This window comes from Pleurodeles waltl, chromosome 12, assembly GCF_031143425.1.
Source record: "Pleurodeles waltl isolate 20211129_DDA chromosome 12, aPleWal1.hap1.20221129, whole genome shotgun sequence".
Lineage (NCBI taxonomy): Eukaryota > Metazoa > Chordata > Amphibia > Caudata > Salamandridae > Pleurodeles > Pleurodeles waltl.
Genome location: NC_090451.1, coordinates 304106808 through 304122965, shown reverse-complemented (window position 1 = coordinate 304122965; position 16158 = coordinate 304106808). Strand labels below are relative to the sequence as shown.

Below are 16158 nucleotides of genomic sequence, written 5' to 3'. Positions count from 1 at the left end.
AGGGTACTAACATTTACTTACAGTAGTTACAGACTGCCCATACAAAAAAAACTAGAAAAGCTGCGGCTTGTGCAGTTTTGCTGGGCGTCTTCTCAAAACTATGCAAATCTCAAAAGATGCAAACATTCAAGCAAATCATAGGTGGAAGCCATTGCCTGCTGGATATCCAGATTTTAATGGGCAACAGGCCCAAGTGAATTCTATTTCAAAAGGCCTTGTTCGTGCTCTTCTGGACTTGTCTGCATTTTTAATTCTCACACATACCTTTATTCTTTATTTAATTTGTAAGCTCGGATATTGTCCCTTTATTGATGAGGTCACATTTTACCAGCTGTTTTTCTATTTGCTGTTTCTTTCCAATATCAACACATTTCTCAGCGTCTTCCATTGGAAGCAAGGAGTTAGTTTGTGCCTTCACCTGTTACCGGTTTCTTCTATACCGGACTCAGTAAATATGTTATGTTCCCTTAGTGGTTAATTATTCTGACACACATTGGCTCCACAAACTAACTTTTTCTCATATTCAAGCCATATTTGCTTGCTGTTTCTTCTATTCTGTCACTCCCCTTTCTTTCTCCGATGCTCTGGTTCTTCAGTCAACCTTTTGTTGTCCCTTCCTCTGGTTGAGTGTTTAATTGACATCCTTTTGGCTTAATTAGCTAACTTGCTGTTGGCCTTTTTGAAAGGTACAAGGCATCAATCTGTTCCCGTGAACTTAAGTAAATTTTACTAATAGTGAAACATGGTGAGGACTTCAGTGGTGGGATTTGTGTATTTTGGTGGTGGTATTTGAAAGGGGCTCACGCCTTTGATTTTATAAAAGTTATTTTTTATCCTCACCTTAGTATGCCAATAATGTGTTGAGTGTTCTCCAAAGCAGTCTTCGAGTAGCTATGTTTCTGCCAATAGTGCCCTGCTTAACCTAGGATTGGGTTTCCTCTCCTGGTGTCTTCCATTATCGCAAGACAGATTGGGTAAATATCAGTATCCAACCAGCTCTAGTGCTCATCAGCAATTACACTTGCTTTATTAGGGGAAAACAAATCATCAATATCCTGCTTGTTTTTGCACAAATCTTCTTGACCTGACAATGACATTGCCACAACTTGTTCTTCCTTACAGTATCTTCACGTTTGGTAGAAACTTGCCATATGTTTTGATGGTCTTGACTGGGGCTTTATATTTTACTGAACTAGGTCCCAGGTCTTTTATGGGGCACTTTTTTTGTATCAGGTACATCTTACTGGTGGGGCTGTATTTGTTATAACACTGTGCGATAGTGTAGGCTCCTCGAGGGTAAACAGGACCTGTGGGGCATTACAGCAGCCCCTGTGGTATAACTGGATTACTTGGGAACGAATGACGAGTGAATGTAAGGGTGCTTCCGATATGGATAGGACTACATTTCTCAGAAACACACTAGGTAGAGGAGAGTGACAAAACCTGGCTCAGTCCCTTGGCGCCATCCCTTGGCGCCCATGAAGGATCTCGGGGGTGTATAAAGACTCCTCCCATCAGTGTGCTTGATTAACAATCCTTGGTTGACGCAGGGAAGACAGGTTGGCATCCAGCAGTTCCTACTCCTTTGGTTTCCTGTTTGCAGCCCTTGCCTGACTTTTTCTATGTGTGCAGGCCTCTCGTCCTGGTGGGCATGGCTTTCCACGCACTGAGCAGCGTCAGCTTGATTTCCACACTGGACGCTTTTCAAAGGATTGACTTGTTGTTTGCCGGCCATTGCCAGCTGGATGCTGACATCCCAGAGCTGCTGGAAATTACTTCTAGTGATTCACAAGCACTGTCGCGGGCTCTGGCGACGCTCTTCCCGAAGCTTGCTCAGCAAGGAGGTGCACATCACTGTTTCAAAATACTCACATTCATTGTTTGACAAGGTCTTGGTTCACTGGCCTTGATTGCATTTTCAGATACAGCACGCTTAAGGACGGAGCAGTACTCTTAAATAAAGGTGCTTTTGTGCATGCATGTACATTGCCAAAAAAATTGGGTTTAGTGACCCTTAATTCCTGTGCTAGCGAGGTGTTATCTCTAGTGTTCGTGACTTTTTGTTCATTGCTACATTTTTTTTTTCCCAAATGCTGCACACAGGACTTATTGACCCTGTAGTCTCCAGGTCTTTTTGTGCTTATTCTCCTATTCCAGACAAGTCAATGATCTTCGGAGCAGTAGTGGATTACCCTACCGCTAGGGTGACCACCCGGCATTGAGGCAAATTGTGGACAGGACTGTAAAAAATTCAAGACAAAGGTTCAAAATTCAGGACAAAAGTTCATCAACAAACGTCATTTTTACAGACACATCCAAGAGAGGCCATACCCTATTACTTTATCAGTAAATTGTTTACTCTTTTTTTACACAGTACTATTTATTCACTGTGGTCTTTTTGTGATTTCCTCCTGGTATGCCACATTCAGGTGTCAAATTACATCCTTGTTCAGTAGTAAATTAATGCCCTTCAGCACTGTCAAGGCCGTCACCCCTACCTTAAACTACCTAATCCTTCTTGGAGGGAAAGCATCAGCAAAATTTTGATCATGTTTCTAAACATTTAAAACCTATGACAATCAATTTAGGAAACATTAAGGTAAGTAACCTTTTGGTAGTTTAAACCACTTGAACAAAAATATCTCGCTTACCTTGAACTCTAATGGACTTTCAACCTAAAAATAATATTGAGGCAGAGCAGATGGTGTAGGTGACGCGCTCACACCTGATGTCAGGATGTGAGGTACTCACACTCTAGTGCTGTAAGAGTACAGACAAGTTGTATGTCTGGGGCTCTACATTTATCTCAGAACTGGGAACCCGGACTACCAATCAAAGATAATAAAAGAGGAGGATGTAATCAAGATCAGATGGGAGATCCACAGCAACTGATCCAAAGGGTTATTGCTAAGAACTGGATAAATAAGGACAAGAAGAGCAAGGTGGGACAATTCCTAAAATCAGACAAGTTGGTCCACCACGAGTATTGGAAGGTATTGCGTACCTGAGAAGTTGTCTCTGCAGACAAGAGAGAAACAGAAGAGGCACTGTCAAGTAGTTGAGCAAGCAGCACCTACCCACCCTAGCAAACTGTTCTGGTGCAATGGTCCGCTGTTTGCGCTTATGAAGGGTTAGCAGTGGCCAGACCTCTTGCACGGTTGTTCAAGGCAATTGCCCACTCTGTCCATGTCTTAAAATGATTTTGCAACTGAGCAAAAGCCAAACCAGTGATCCGGCTTATCCCATAGTATCAAAGTACTCATAGAATCTTCAAAATATTTGGGATATAAATTGCACAAACAAAATGTAAGAACATGAGACAGATATAAAATGTAATCACTGTTTCTTTAACATACTGTACTGTTTTCCCCTTTATATACAATTAGACCTCAGATTGAACTGGGAGCCAGTTACCTTTCGATACATAGGGATTAATATCTACAATTTCACTGCTGATTTGCAGGATAGAAATCTTGGCAGAGCGACCCGTCCCTCTGAGCCTGGTTTGCTTTTTGGTCTTCTCTTCTGCTTTCTGTGGTGGGCCATGTAGCACTAATGAAGATGGTGTCGTACCCCGATTATTGTATTATTTTGCAAACTTTCCCCTGCTCACTCCTCATTCCTTCTTCAGACACGCCACACATCAGATTTGGTTGCTGGGTCGCCATCAGGTAGCTACTTCGACTCTAAAGCTACTCATAACTGTGGGTGGATTAGGCCGTCCAGACTTAAAAATGCTATTATTTAGCTGCACAGGTCCAACGGGGGCTCACTGGCAGTCTGCCCACCCCCTTCATGAGATGGAGTTTGTCCATAAAGACTTTAAAGAGGGCTTATTGCACTACTCATTGTTTCCTACTGACCATTCTATGGAACACCATCCAGGGTTATCCTACACAGCTTTCTTGTGCCTTGCTAGAACCTGTAAACTCACTGACATGAAGAAACCATATGCTATTGCACTACCTTTGCTAGGCATTCCCAATCACAAAGTATGGCTGTGTTCAGAGCAACTCCATCAGTGACATGCTGCAGGAATCTTAAAATTGGGGTATTTGTGTATGGACAGTGAGCTACTAGATTTCTAAACCCTTGTGGCAGACTACCATCTTCACCTGGGTCAACTCCTTACTTACAATCACCTTAAGCAATCATTAAATGCCCTATTTCATGTCTGCCACCTAGCCCTAACCCCACATGTGTGCCAGAAGCTCTCCACCATAGAGACTGGTGGCAAACTATTAAGATGGGTGCACAGACCTTTTCTGCAACATGGAGACCACTCCAGCGCTTCTCCTTATACTACCTATGAGATTGATGTGGCCAAACCGCTGCAAGATATGGACTGGGCTAAAATACTGAACTTTCACCACAAGGTTTCCCACGGCTGACATTTTAAGTACATTCATAGAGTTTACCTTGGAATGCATTCTGCCCTTTTCTTCCCATTGACTTTTTGGTTTGTAACTCTATCTTGAGTTTGTCCCTCCCTTGCCCAAATCTTATTTACAGTATCCTTCTGAGTGCTCCCTTTCTGTAAACAGGCCGGTAAATCTTTTTCTTATCTAATCACATTTGCTGTGCATTCAAAGAATAATGGAAAATGACAGTCTCTGTCTTTGGTGGGAGCTTGGTGTTTTCTTTCTCTGACTTCAAAGTGAGAGGATTTATGTGAGAATCTTGCTGGCTGCTAGGGGTAGGAAATAGTTTTTTCTAGCAAACAACAACATTTAAATGAACTGCACAAGAATGTCAGACTATATCAGAATTAGGAACACAAATGAAGCACATTTTTGTTAAATCTGAACTTGGCTGGAACAAACAAATCATTACACTAGGTGATACAATTTCCACACGTTGTCTGTGCACTGTAGAGTTTTATTAGAAAAACTGTCGGTGCAAATGTAATGGTCATTTCAATAAAAATTGTGTTGTCTGAAAAGTCAATGTCTTACCCCACCATGAATACTCCACTCTACTCTGCACCAGTCTACACCACTGCAACCTACTCTGCACCACTCCACTTTACACCACTCCATGCCACTGCACTCTGGGACACTGCACTCTACTCCACTCTGAACCACTCCACTCTATGCCACTTCACGCTACACCTCTCTGCTCTGTACCACTCTACTCAATGCCAACACACTTTACGCCTTTCTACACCACTGTGCTCTGCACACTACACCACTCCAGTCTAGGCCACACCAATCTACTCCACACAACTCCACTCTATGCCACCCTGCAACACTGCACTGTACAACACTGCACTCTATGTCAATACAATCTATGCTAACGTACACTCTATGCTAATGCACTTATCTATGTAACACTCAACTCTGGGCCCCTGCACTCTACACCAGTACCCTGTATGTCACTCTTATATACTCTGCACCACTACACTCTATGCCACAGCACTTTACATCAATTTACTCTATTCCATTACACTCTATGCCACTGCCCTGTACCCTGAACCTCTTCACTCTGCCACTGCACTCTACACCTCTCTGCCCCACTGCACTCTACGCCAGTGCTCTCTACACAACTGCACTATATGCCACTGCATTCTACCCTGCACCACTGTACTCTACGCCACTGCTCTCTATGCCACTCTACTCCACTATACACCACTGCACTGACACTCTACTTTGCAACACTGCACTCTCTGCCTCTATACTCTAACCCACTCTACTCTGTACTTCTGCATTTTGCACCAATGCACTCTATGCCACTGCACTCTGTCACTCTATTCTGCATAACTCCACTCTACGTCACTTCACTCTTCAGCACTATACTTTACTCTGCACTATACCACTCTACACTAACCTACTCTGCACTCCTCTAACCCACTGCACTCTATGCCACTCGAGTCAACTCTGAACTTCACGCCACTGCATTATGCACCACTCAACTCCACTGCACTGTCTACCAATCTGTTGTAAACCACTCTACGCCATTCTACTCTGCCCCCACGCCGCTCTGTGACACTGCACTGTACAGCATTGCACTCTGAACGACTGCACTCTACTCTGCACCACTGTACACTATGCCACTGCTCTGTTGTTCTACTCCACTTTACACCACTGCACTGACACACTACTCTGTAACACTGCACTCTCTGCCACTGCACTCTACACCACTCTACTCTGTACTACTGCATTCTAAGCAACACACTGTATGCCACTGCACTCTACACCACTCTACATCACTCAACTCTATGCCACTGCAATCTACAGCACTATACTCTACTCTGCACTGCACTACTCTACACCAGTCTAAAACACTGCAATCTATGCCACTCAAGTCTACTCTACACTCTGACACTGCACTATACACCTCTCTACACAATTGTGTTTGCTGCCACTCTCTTGTACACCACTCTACTGCACTGTATTCTATGACACTATACTCTGCTACATGCCAATCTGCCACTGCACTCTAAACCACTGCACTCTGCACTCTAAACCACTGCACTCTAAACCACTGCACTCTAAACCACTGCACTCTAAACCACTGCACTCTATACCACTGCACTCTATACCACTGCACTCTATACCACTGCACTCTATACCAATGCACTCTATACCAATGCACTCTATACCAATGCACTCTAAACAACTGCACTGTATGCCACTGCACCCTACTCTGCACCTGTGTACCTTAAACCACTGCACCCTATGCCACTCAAGTCTACTCTGCACTCGATGCCACTGCACTATACATCACTCTACACTACTGTTTGCTGCCACTGTATTGTACGCCACTCTACTCCACTGTACTCTATGCCACTGCACTCTTTGCCAATGCACTCTAAACAACTGCACTATATGCCTCTGCACTCTACTCTGCACCTGTGTACTCTGCAACTGCTCTCTATGCTACTCTACACCATACCACTCACACTCTACTATGCAACACTGTACTCTATGCCACTGCAATCTACAGCACCATACTCTACTCTGCACTACTCTACACCAGTCTAAAACACTGCAATCTATGCCACTCAAGTCTACTCTACACTCTGACACTGCACTATACACCTCTCTACACTATTGTGTTTGCTGCCACTCTCTTGTACACCACTCTACTGCACTGTATTCTATGACACTATACTCTGCCACATGCCAATCTGCCACTGCACTCTAAACCATTGCACTCTAAACCACTGCACTCTAAACCACTGCACTCTAAACCACTGCACTCAATACCAATGCACTCTAAACAACTGCACTGTATGCCACTGCACTCTACTCTGCACCTGCGTACCCTAAACCACTGCACTCTATGCCACTCAAGTCTACTCTGCACTCAATGCTACTGCACTATACACCACTCTACACTACTGTGTTTGCTGCCACTGTATTGTACGCCACTCTACTCCACTGTACTCTATGCCACTGCACTCTTTGCCAATGCACTCTAAACAACTGCACTATATGCCTCTGCACTCTACTCAGCACCTGTGTACTCTGCCACTGCTCTCTATGCTACTCTACACCACTCACACTCTACTATGCAACACTGCACTCTATGCCGCTGCACTCTACAGCACTATCCTCTACTCTACCCTGCACCGCTCTACACTACTGTACTCTGCTCCACTCTACACCACTGTGTTCTATGCCACTCAAGTCTACTCTGCACTCTACGCCACTGCACTATGCACCACTCTGCAGCACACTCTGCCACTCTATTGTACGCCATTCTATGCCATTGCACTCTATACCACTATACTCTGCACCATTCCACTCTTCACCACTGCTCTCCATTATTCACCAGTCTAATCTATGCCTCTGCATTCCATGACACTGCATTGTTTGCCACTGAATTCTATGCCGCTATATTCAATGCTACTTCACTCTACACCACTATACTCTGAAACACACTGTCTATGCACTCTACACCAGTCAACTTTACTGCATACCACCCCACTATATGCCATTCTACGTGACTCCACAGTATGCCACTCCTAAATACGACACCCTCTGCCACTCCACAACACTCTACGTCACTCTTCACCTTTCCACTCTGCAACACTCCACACCACTCTCCTCTATGCCACTAACTTTTAGCCATACTGAACAGCAGCCACTCTGGTGTATAACATGGCTAAAACACATTGGCAGAACCAGTAACTCTTGCGTAGATAGAATCTAATGTCTTTGCCAATGTTTGTTAATACTATGAGGTGCTGAGGTCCCTAAAAGCACTGTGAATGTGTAGGCCTTATTTTAAACATGCATTAGACACAGCATACTATAGGCTGCCCCAAAATGTGCAAATACCTTTAGGATAAATTTTAAAAAAGCCCTTCTAAAATACACATTTCAATAATATACAGATTATACCTAGTGCAAACATTTTTTATAACAGTGCATTAAAACTAAACACTCCACAGCTCACCTTGGACCACCCTTACAGTACATCTCTAAAAGAAAATATCTTTGCCATCAGAAAGCTTCAAGTGAGTCCTTTGATTAAAGACATCAGGTTTCCAGACCCCTTTGCATTTACCGGTTGCTCACATTTCTTTTGGGAAGGAGACACCCAGGAAAGAAGGCTCATTTATTATCTGCCTGCTCCTCCCTTGGGATCAGAGCACAGGAGACTCCCTGCCTTTCCATCCAGCTGGGGAAACTGTCCTAATTGCATTTGTTCTTTGACTCAAAGGCTAAAATTATGGACAAATGCTGTCTGTTAAGCCTTTCATCACGGACAATGGACGGAAGGGTGAAATTACGGGCAGTCCATGAAAATTACAGACGGGTGATCACCTTACCTCCTCTCTACAAAATGACCACTACAAGCCGTGGGTGTACGTTGAGTGAGTATTGTTCGTGGGAGAGTGAAGGGCATAAGGGTAACAGGTGGAAAAAAGGAGTGTTTAACTAATATCTCTCCTGTCCCCTGTCTATTAACTACAGGTTGCATCATACAGGGTTGACTCCCTTAATTCTGCTGCCTGGTGGATCTCTATCTGAAGACTTGTCAGGAGAGGGCTATCCATTCTCCATCGCTGTTCTTTATTTTATTTTTTTACTCTCCCTTTCCCCTGTATGTTCTACATGGGAAAGCCATTTCAATAGTTCCCCGAGGAGAAGTGGAACTGTCTTCCATCCATGGCTCCTCCAGCCGGACTGATTAGGCTAGTGGTTCTTATCTGACACTATTCTCAGGAGTTGAGATGATGCTAGCCAATTGAGTCTTTACCCCAAATACTCTCTTTATCATTTGCTTTTTATGCTCTTTTGTACTTTAGATTTGGGTGAATTCAAGATCAGGAGTGTGATGTGCTTAGTGACATAATAATGGGTCCTTTTTATCCTACCTACATCCATTCTTGTCTTGTGGCATTTTATCTCACTGTGAGAGGTAACCACTTATACTTTGGTTTTACTTAAAAAGGTCCCTTTAGCGTAGAGACTGTATTCTTGTATCCCTCTGCATCTCATTTATTCCTTGCAGTGTACATGTGGGGTTCTGAAAGAGTATTATATATCATATTTGAAAGTTCAGATTTGCTTAAATGAATGATACGCAGACACGGACATCTAAGTCCATGTGATGCATGATTCAGGGCACTGAGTTTATCTGATAGACTTCTAGCAACAGATTCCTCACCTTAGAATAATCCTTAGGTGTCAGACTGGATCTGGAAAATGTTTGTGAGCAGCACCCCTGTGTACCAGTAGGTGGTGGTGTTCCGATCCACGTGGCATCATTGGTATTGTCTATGCCATGCACTGCGGGGTGCATATATAGGCGCCACTCCAGCTCGCTGTCTGTTATTTTATTTCTGAGCCAGTCAGCTTGGATCTGTGAAGAGCAATCCCCCAGTCTTTTTTCCTGATCCATTTTTGATTTTTTTGTTGAGATTTGTTCATGACTTTCTCTTGGGGAATCAGGATGTCTGTTGGGAAAGGTGGATTTAAACTGTGTGGTGCCTGTCATTGATAGATGTCGGTGACAAACTTGTCTTTGGTGTGCCCCTGGTGCTTGCAGCACAGCTTTGAACGTCTGTTGCCGCGCCATGTATCCCAAGGCCTTGAGGGAGTGATCCGTCAAGCTCCTTGATGTGTGACGCTGCAATGCAGAACATCTCAGTCGAGAGGAAGGTCCAGAGATGCTTCCTGGAACCACTCCAAGCTCTTGTTGTTGCAGTCAATGTCATCTGAGAAATCAGGTATGTCCCTCAGGCACAAGAAGAGCAAGAAGTCATAGAGATCTTTAACATCACGTCCGTCAAAGTCATCTGACGAGATGAGGGCTTGTGGCTGCCTGTCCCGCATGTTCTGTGGGATCCACATCCTCCGCCACAAAAAGTTTCTGTAGTTTGCTGGCCATAGAGACTTGGCATGCAAAAGATGTGGTTGGAAGCCCCTTTTGTGACCACAAAAGGGATGGAAGGTGGACTGGGTTTGGCAAGGGGCCATGGAAATGCCCAAGAACCTGGCTGTAGCTCTGTTCTTCGCTGGGGTTCACTATCAACATGCTGAAGTCACACCTTACTCCTCCTCAGATGCTCTCTTTTGTGGGAGCTGGTTTAGAGACAATGCAGTTTTGGGCCTATCCTCCCTAGTGACAAGACCAAGATATTCAGGCTATGATACTGATATTTCAGCCTCTATCCTGGATTTTGCTGCAACTGACTCTGAGGCTGATGGCCCTCATGGCATGTGTGTACAGAAGAAGGATATCACACATGCTCCTTGGCATATGAGAGCTCTGCAGAGGGACCTGAAGTTCCAGTGGGCACAGCATCAGGGGGATCTCTTGTACTTGATCCAGATCATGGAGAGAACTGCAGAAGACCTCCACTGGTGGCAGAACTGTGATTGGGTCAGTGGCAGACCGCCTCTCCCTTCCCCAACATGAGCTGACTATGGTGACAGATGCATCACTCCTGGGCTGGGGCAGCCATCTGGGAAAGGTTGAGATCAGAGGGTTCTGGACTCTGGCAGAAACCAGAATCCACCTCAACCTGTTGGAGATCCAAGTGATCCGGCTGGCATTGAAGGACTTTTTTCCTTCAATCAGTAAAAGTATGGTTAAGGTGTTCAGTGACACCACCACCTCCATGTGGCATTGCAACAAACTGGGTGAGGTGGGGTTGTGGTCCCTTTGTCAAGGGGCACTGTGCCTCTGGACATGGCTGGAAAGTCAGGGCATATCTCTGGTGATTCAACAGCTGGTGGGCTCTCTAAACGCCAGGGTGGAAAAACTCAACAGTCTCAGCTTAATCGATCACAACTGATTTCTCCATCCAGTGGTGGCTCAAGCTATCTTCCATGAATAGGGGAGCCTTGGTTGGATATGTTTGCCTCCATTGAGAATGCACAATGTCAGAAGTTTTGAGCTTAGAGACGCCTTTTGTCTCAAGTTGAGCTCAGGCCTCTTGAATGCCTTTCCACCAATACCACTCCTGCCCAGAGTTCTCATGAAGATCAGGAACGACTGGGTTCAAGTCATTCTTGTGGCTCTGTATTGGGCACAGAGAGTCTGTTAAGCCCGAGTATGTCATCTGATCAGGGTGCCTCTTAAGGAGGGCCTTCTTTTGCAGCAACAGGATAGGATTCTACACCCAAACCTGAAAATACTTTGCCTTCATGTGTGGAGATTAGGCAGTGAAAGTTGACTGCTTTTGACCTTCCGCCAGACATCTGCAATGTTATCTTGACATCCCGGTGTTCCTCTACCACATCTGTATATGCCTGCTCTTGTAGGAAGTGTGTGGCATGGTGTACAGAAAAACGAGTTTACCGCTGTCTGCACCCTTTTCCCAGGTTCTTTTATTTATTCTTACCCTAGCAGAGCAGGGCTTTGCTTCGGGCACATCAAGAGATTATTTGTTTGCCATATCAGCATTTTTGCTGTAACTTAATCAGCCATCCCTTTTCAAATCCCCTTTTGTAAATAGGTTTCTCAAAGGTCCTTAACATATGTTTCCCCCAGCTCCTTTCATTATGCTGCAAGGGGACCTCAACTTAGTTGGCACATTTTGGATGTATGTTCCTTTCAAGGTGCTACAAAACTGCCCTACCATGGAAATGGCCTTTATAGTGGCTATCACATGTGGGTCAGTGATCAACACAGGCATTGTCATCACAGCCTCCGTACCTTATCATTTACTCAGACAAAACCGGTCCTTCACACTAGAACATCCTTCCTTCAGAAGGTGGTAACTTCCTTTCATGTAGGCCAGTGTATCACTTTGCCTATATTCTACGCTTCGTCTCACCCTCTCAAGAAGAGCAGAAACTCTATTGGCTGGACCCAAAAAGAGCATTGTCGTTCTATCTTGACTGCACAGAAGTTCTGGGTGGATGACCAACTCTTTGTGGGGTACGTAGGAGCCAAAAAAAATAGGCGGTGCAGAACTGGACCATCTCATGATGAATAGTTCTCTGCATCAAGATCTGCTACAAATTGGCCAAAAAGCAACCCACTGAAGGTTTGCAAGCTCATTCTACTAGAGCAAAGGCTGCGACCATTGTGTTAGCTTGCGTAGTACCTGTCTTGGATATCTGTCAGGCAACACCATGGGCTTCCCTGCACGTTAACAAGGCATGACTGCCAGAACCATCAGGTCCGGTGAGAAAGCCACTTTGCACTTTCAGTCCTGTAGGACTTTCTAGTGTAGTCCATGTTGCAGCCCCAATTCCAGGGAGATATTGCTCGGGTGTCTATTCTAATATAAGGAATCTGCAGCTAGAAACCACTGTCAGGTGAGCAAGTTATTACTTTAAATAATGCCTTAACTGGTAGAGACTCTATCTAGCTGCAGATTACTTATCGATCCACTCAACCTCCTTGCTCTGTGAATGGGTTTCAGAGTAAAGGGTTGTTTCCCTTTTAAGGACCCTAGTTCCAACCCACCAGTGGTCAGTGTTCTTCATGGCAATGCACTATTGGAGTGGAACATTGTGAAAAGAAACAAACTATATAGGCATCTCGCAAGTCACTTCCAGTGTGGACAATGCCCCACAGAGCTGAAAGACACCACCTACCAGCAGGGTACTGCTCACAAACTTTTTCCAGATCCAGTCTGATGCCTGAGGATTATTTTTAGATAAGGAATCTGCAGCTAGTTAGTCTCTCTACCAGATAAGATGTTACCGAAGGTAAGTAACCTGTTCATCTGAGATCCTGGTGCATGTACATATGTGTCTCATCATACTGGCTTTCCAATTCAACTCTTGGCTACAGTGTCCATTTCCCAGCTTCCTTTCTCATGTTAGCTTCTGGCTTGCTAGCTTGGCTACCTTCATCCCTCATACTCTCTAGGACTATACTGATTCACTCTTGCTGCTTGTAAACCTGTAACCAAAGTTGGTGACTTTGTGGAAGACCAGCAGTACCACTCATACTAACAGTCAAGGACTGCTTCCATAACAAACGCAACAACACAGTTGCCCATGCCAAACGTGCACCCTTGCCAATCTCAAAGGGCGCAAACTATATACTAAGTTGTATTCATAAGAACACTTTTTTGAATAGTAAATATGCTTGTTAAGAAAACCTTTTTACCACCTAACAAATTGTCATTTAGATGTTTTTATCAAGGATTATGAATTTCAAAGTTAGGACAAAAAGAGACAAATTAGTTATGAGACTTTTGGGGCAAGGCTAATGTCATTGAAACAAGTTTAAGGTTAACTGAAAGTTGACATCATGCTAGAAGACTTACTGGGCTATTACAAAGTAAGGCAATTCCAACATAGACATTATTAAGACTGCAAAACGGTTGAATGGGAGTCTAACACTTGTTAGCACATCCATCGACTCCTTGTACCTGGGGGTCATAGCTTTTCTCAATAAATGAATGTTAAGTTGGTATTACAGCTTTTCATCCACAAAGCAAAACTTTACACTGTGATTGTAGATTTTATTAAACAATGATATGTTTATAGTAATGGCATAGAAGGTGACCAGTAAAGATAAGGCATAATTAAGCGTTCATCAATCAGTAATGAAATATTATAACAATAATAATGAAACATTGTCAAATTGTGAATGTATGTGCATGATTAAATTATGCTTGGGGAAGGACAATAGATAAGTGTTTGTGCGATCCCCACCGTGAGGCATGAACACAATAGTCGCAGCCTTTGCTCTAGTAGAATGAGCTTGCAAACCTTCAGAGGGTTGCTTTTTGGCCAATATGTAGCAGATCTTGAGGCATGAATGAGTGTGCAAGGGGTTAACAACAGTAAAATGGTGACAGATCGGGTTGGTAAGAAGGATTTCTAGTGGATTTTACAGAAGTAAGCATTTGCGCCATGCACCCAAATAAATCTCAGGACAACCTCCATCTCCTCTGAGCAACTGTGCTGTCGATTGTTATTCTAAAGCAACTAAATCTCTTAGTTATGTATTTTGAGTGTTTTTCATACTTTATTTGCACAATAATGACCTTCCATTACCGACTCCTATCAATATTCCAAGATCCTGTTGGTAAAATGACCTTCCTTGCTTCGCTATATTTTGCCAGTGGCCATTTTCTTCACAAGGCTATCTCAGTTGTAAAGTCCTCTCATACAGGACACCTAAATACTTAAATCAAATTTATTAACCACTGTATGTAGGTAAATACAAATAAATCTTCATTGTCTTTTGATTGAGTTATTTGTTGATTTTCGGAATACTCCTCAACTTAACACATTGTTTCTTTGTTTCTAGATGCTGTGATTGACAAGTTTAGTGACAAAGCTGTGACAGGCAGAGATCCAGCCGTCTGGCATGTAGGCTTGAAGATCGCATGGGATATTAAGACTCCAGGCTTGGCTGTGCCACTTCACCCAGGGGACTGTTACTTTATGTTGGGTAACTACCTTTATTAAAAAAAAATGCAGGGACCTCATAACAAGTAGCTGTGTGTTGTTAATGTGGTTAAGGCTACAATCCACTGCTAGATAATCCTGCCCTAAAATTATTGGCTATTTCATGGTGCTGTGGTCGTGTAATGCTGGAGCATGGTAGGGTGGTGAATGGAGTACAGTGGTAGTGGGTGGTAATGTGTGGCTGTGGTTTGGTGGTGTTTGCAGTGTTGGTTGTACCACAGTGGTGCTAGGCAGATGAGCTCTCTTGTTATATTTTTGAGACCTGGTTCCTGTGGTCCCAGGGCAGTCAGTGTTTACTGGGCTCATCCAATTGCAACAATAGGAATCATTTACTAGTGGTGCCCTGACCCTACAGTGCCAATGAATCCAAAATGTCATTACTAAGTATCCATTCTTAACACTTCGGTATCCATGGGTAGTGTAGAGGAGGAAAGCAGTCCTAGACTTACTCAAAATATGAAAGAGGTTGAACACTTAGACATGGTCCAGGCATGCGCAGCCCCAAACATCTTAAAAGCAGCCTTTATGCCATCCAAATAACCAGGGGTTTGCCTTTTGCTACATTTTAAGTCTGGCCCAGAAATTGACACCTTCATGAAATATGGAAGAGATGAAAGAACAAACAGATTTTTTTTCCTGATGGCTTTTAAGCTGTGAGTAACTGGTGCTATCGCTGAGCTAAATGTACCCAATTTACTGTCCTGGAAGGATAGAATACTAAGTCGTCATTCCCAGGACACCAATGTTTGACCTGCAGATAACATTAATTGACGCTGAATATTTAACTCGCTGGGCCAGTCTTGCAGGCTGTACAGGGCTTAATACCACAATTTTACCTTATCTAAACACCAAAAATAGCAACTGTTGCTATTATAATTAACTGATGAGAAGGAGAAAAGTTTTTTACCCTACTGGGAATCTAACTTCTGAACACATCCAGTGTCCCAAGTAAGCGCTTAACTTGCTGATCCATTTTGGTGGTAGTTGTGTGAAACCTTATACCATAAATTCCATCAGTGTGCCAAGCTCCTGGATCATGTCTCTTCCTTAGCACGAAAGGGATTTTCATTGTATTATTTTGCTTGTGAGTGTTTCTATTATATTCCGAAACCTCCATGCTATTTGAAGTCCTCTGAAGCTAGCTGCAGTAGAGAATTGGATTTCTTGTCAAACCTCTTCCAACATTAAGACCCTCAATCTGTCTGGGCTGATATTTTGGTTTGGTAATAACACCTGCGGATATACTAATACCATTTTGCTGGTCTTGTATCCCACTCATCCCCAGTCTGAGTTGTGCAGGCAAAATGGAGAATAACTC

General features: G+C 43.7%; 1 protein-coding gene across 7 annotated transcripts in view; it reads left to right on the top strand.

Annotated features, from left to right (window-relative positions):
- FTO (FTO alpha-ketoglutarate dependent dioxygenase) overlaps window positions 1-16158 on the top strand; it is a 1516554-nt gene that overhangs the window by 464122 nt on the left and 1036274 nt on the right. For all 7 annotated transcript variants that reach the window (XR_011199794.1, XM_069216312.1, XM_069216308.1 and 4 more), the window contains one exon: window positions 14680-14823. Coding sequence is in view for 6 of the 7 variants with exons in the window: in XM_069216312.1 (XP_069072413.1) it covers window positions 14680-14823 (144 nt within the window). In the remaining variant the exon portion in view is untranslated. The remainder of the gene's footprint in view (window positions 1-14679; window positions 14824-16158) is intronic.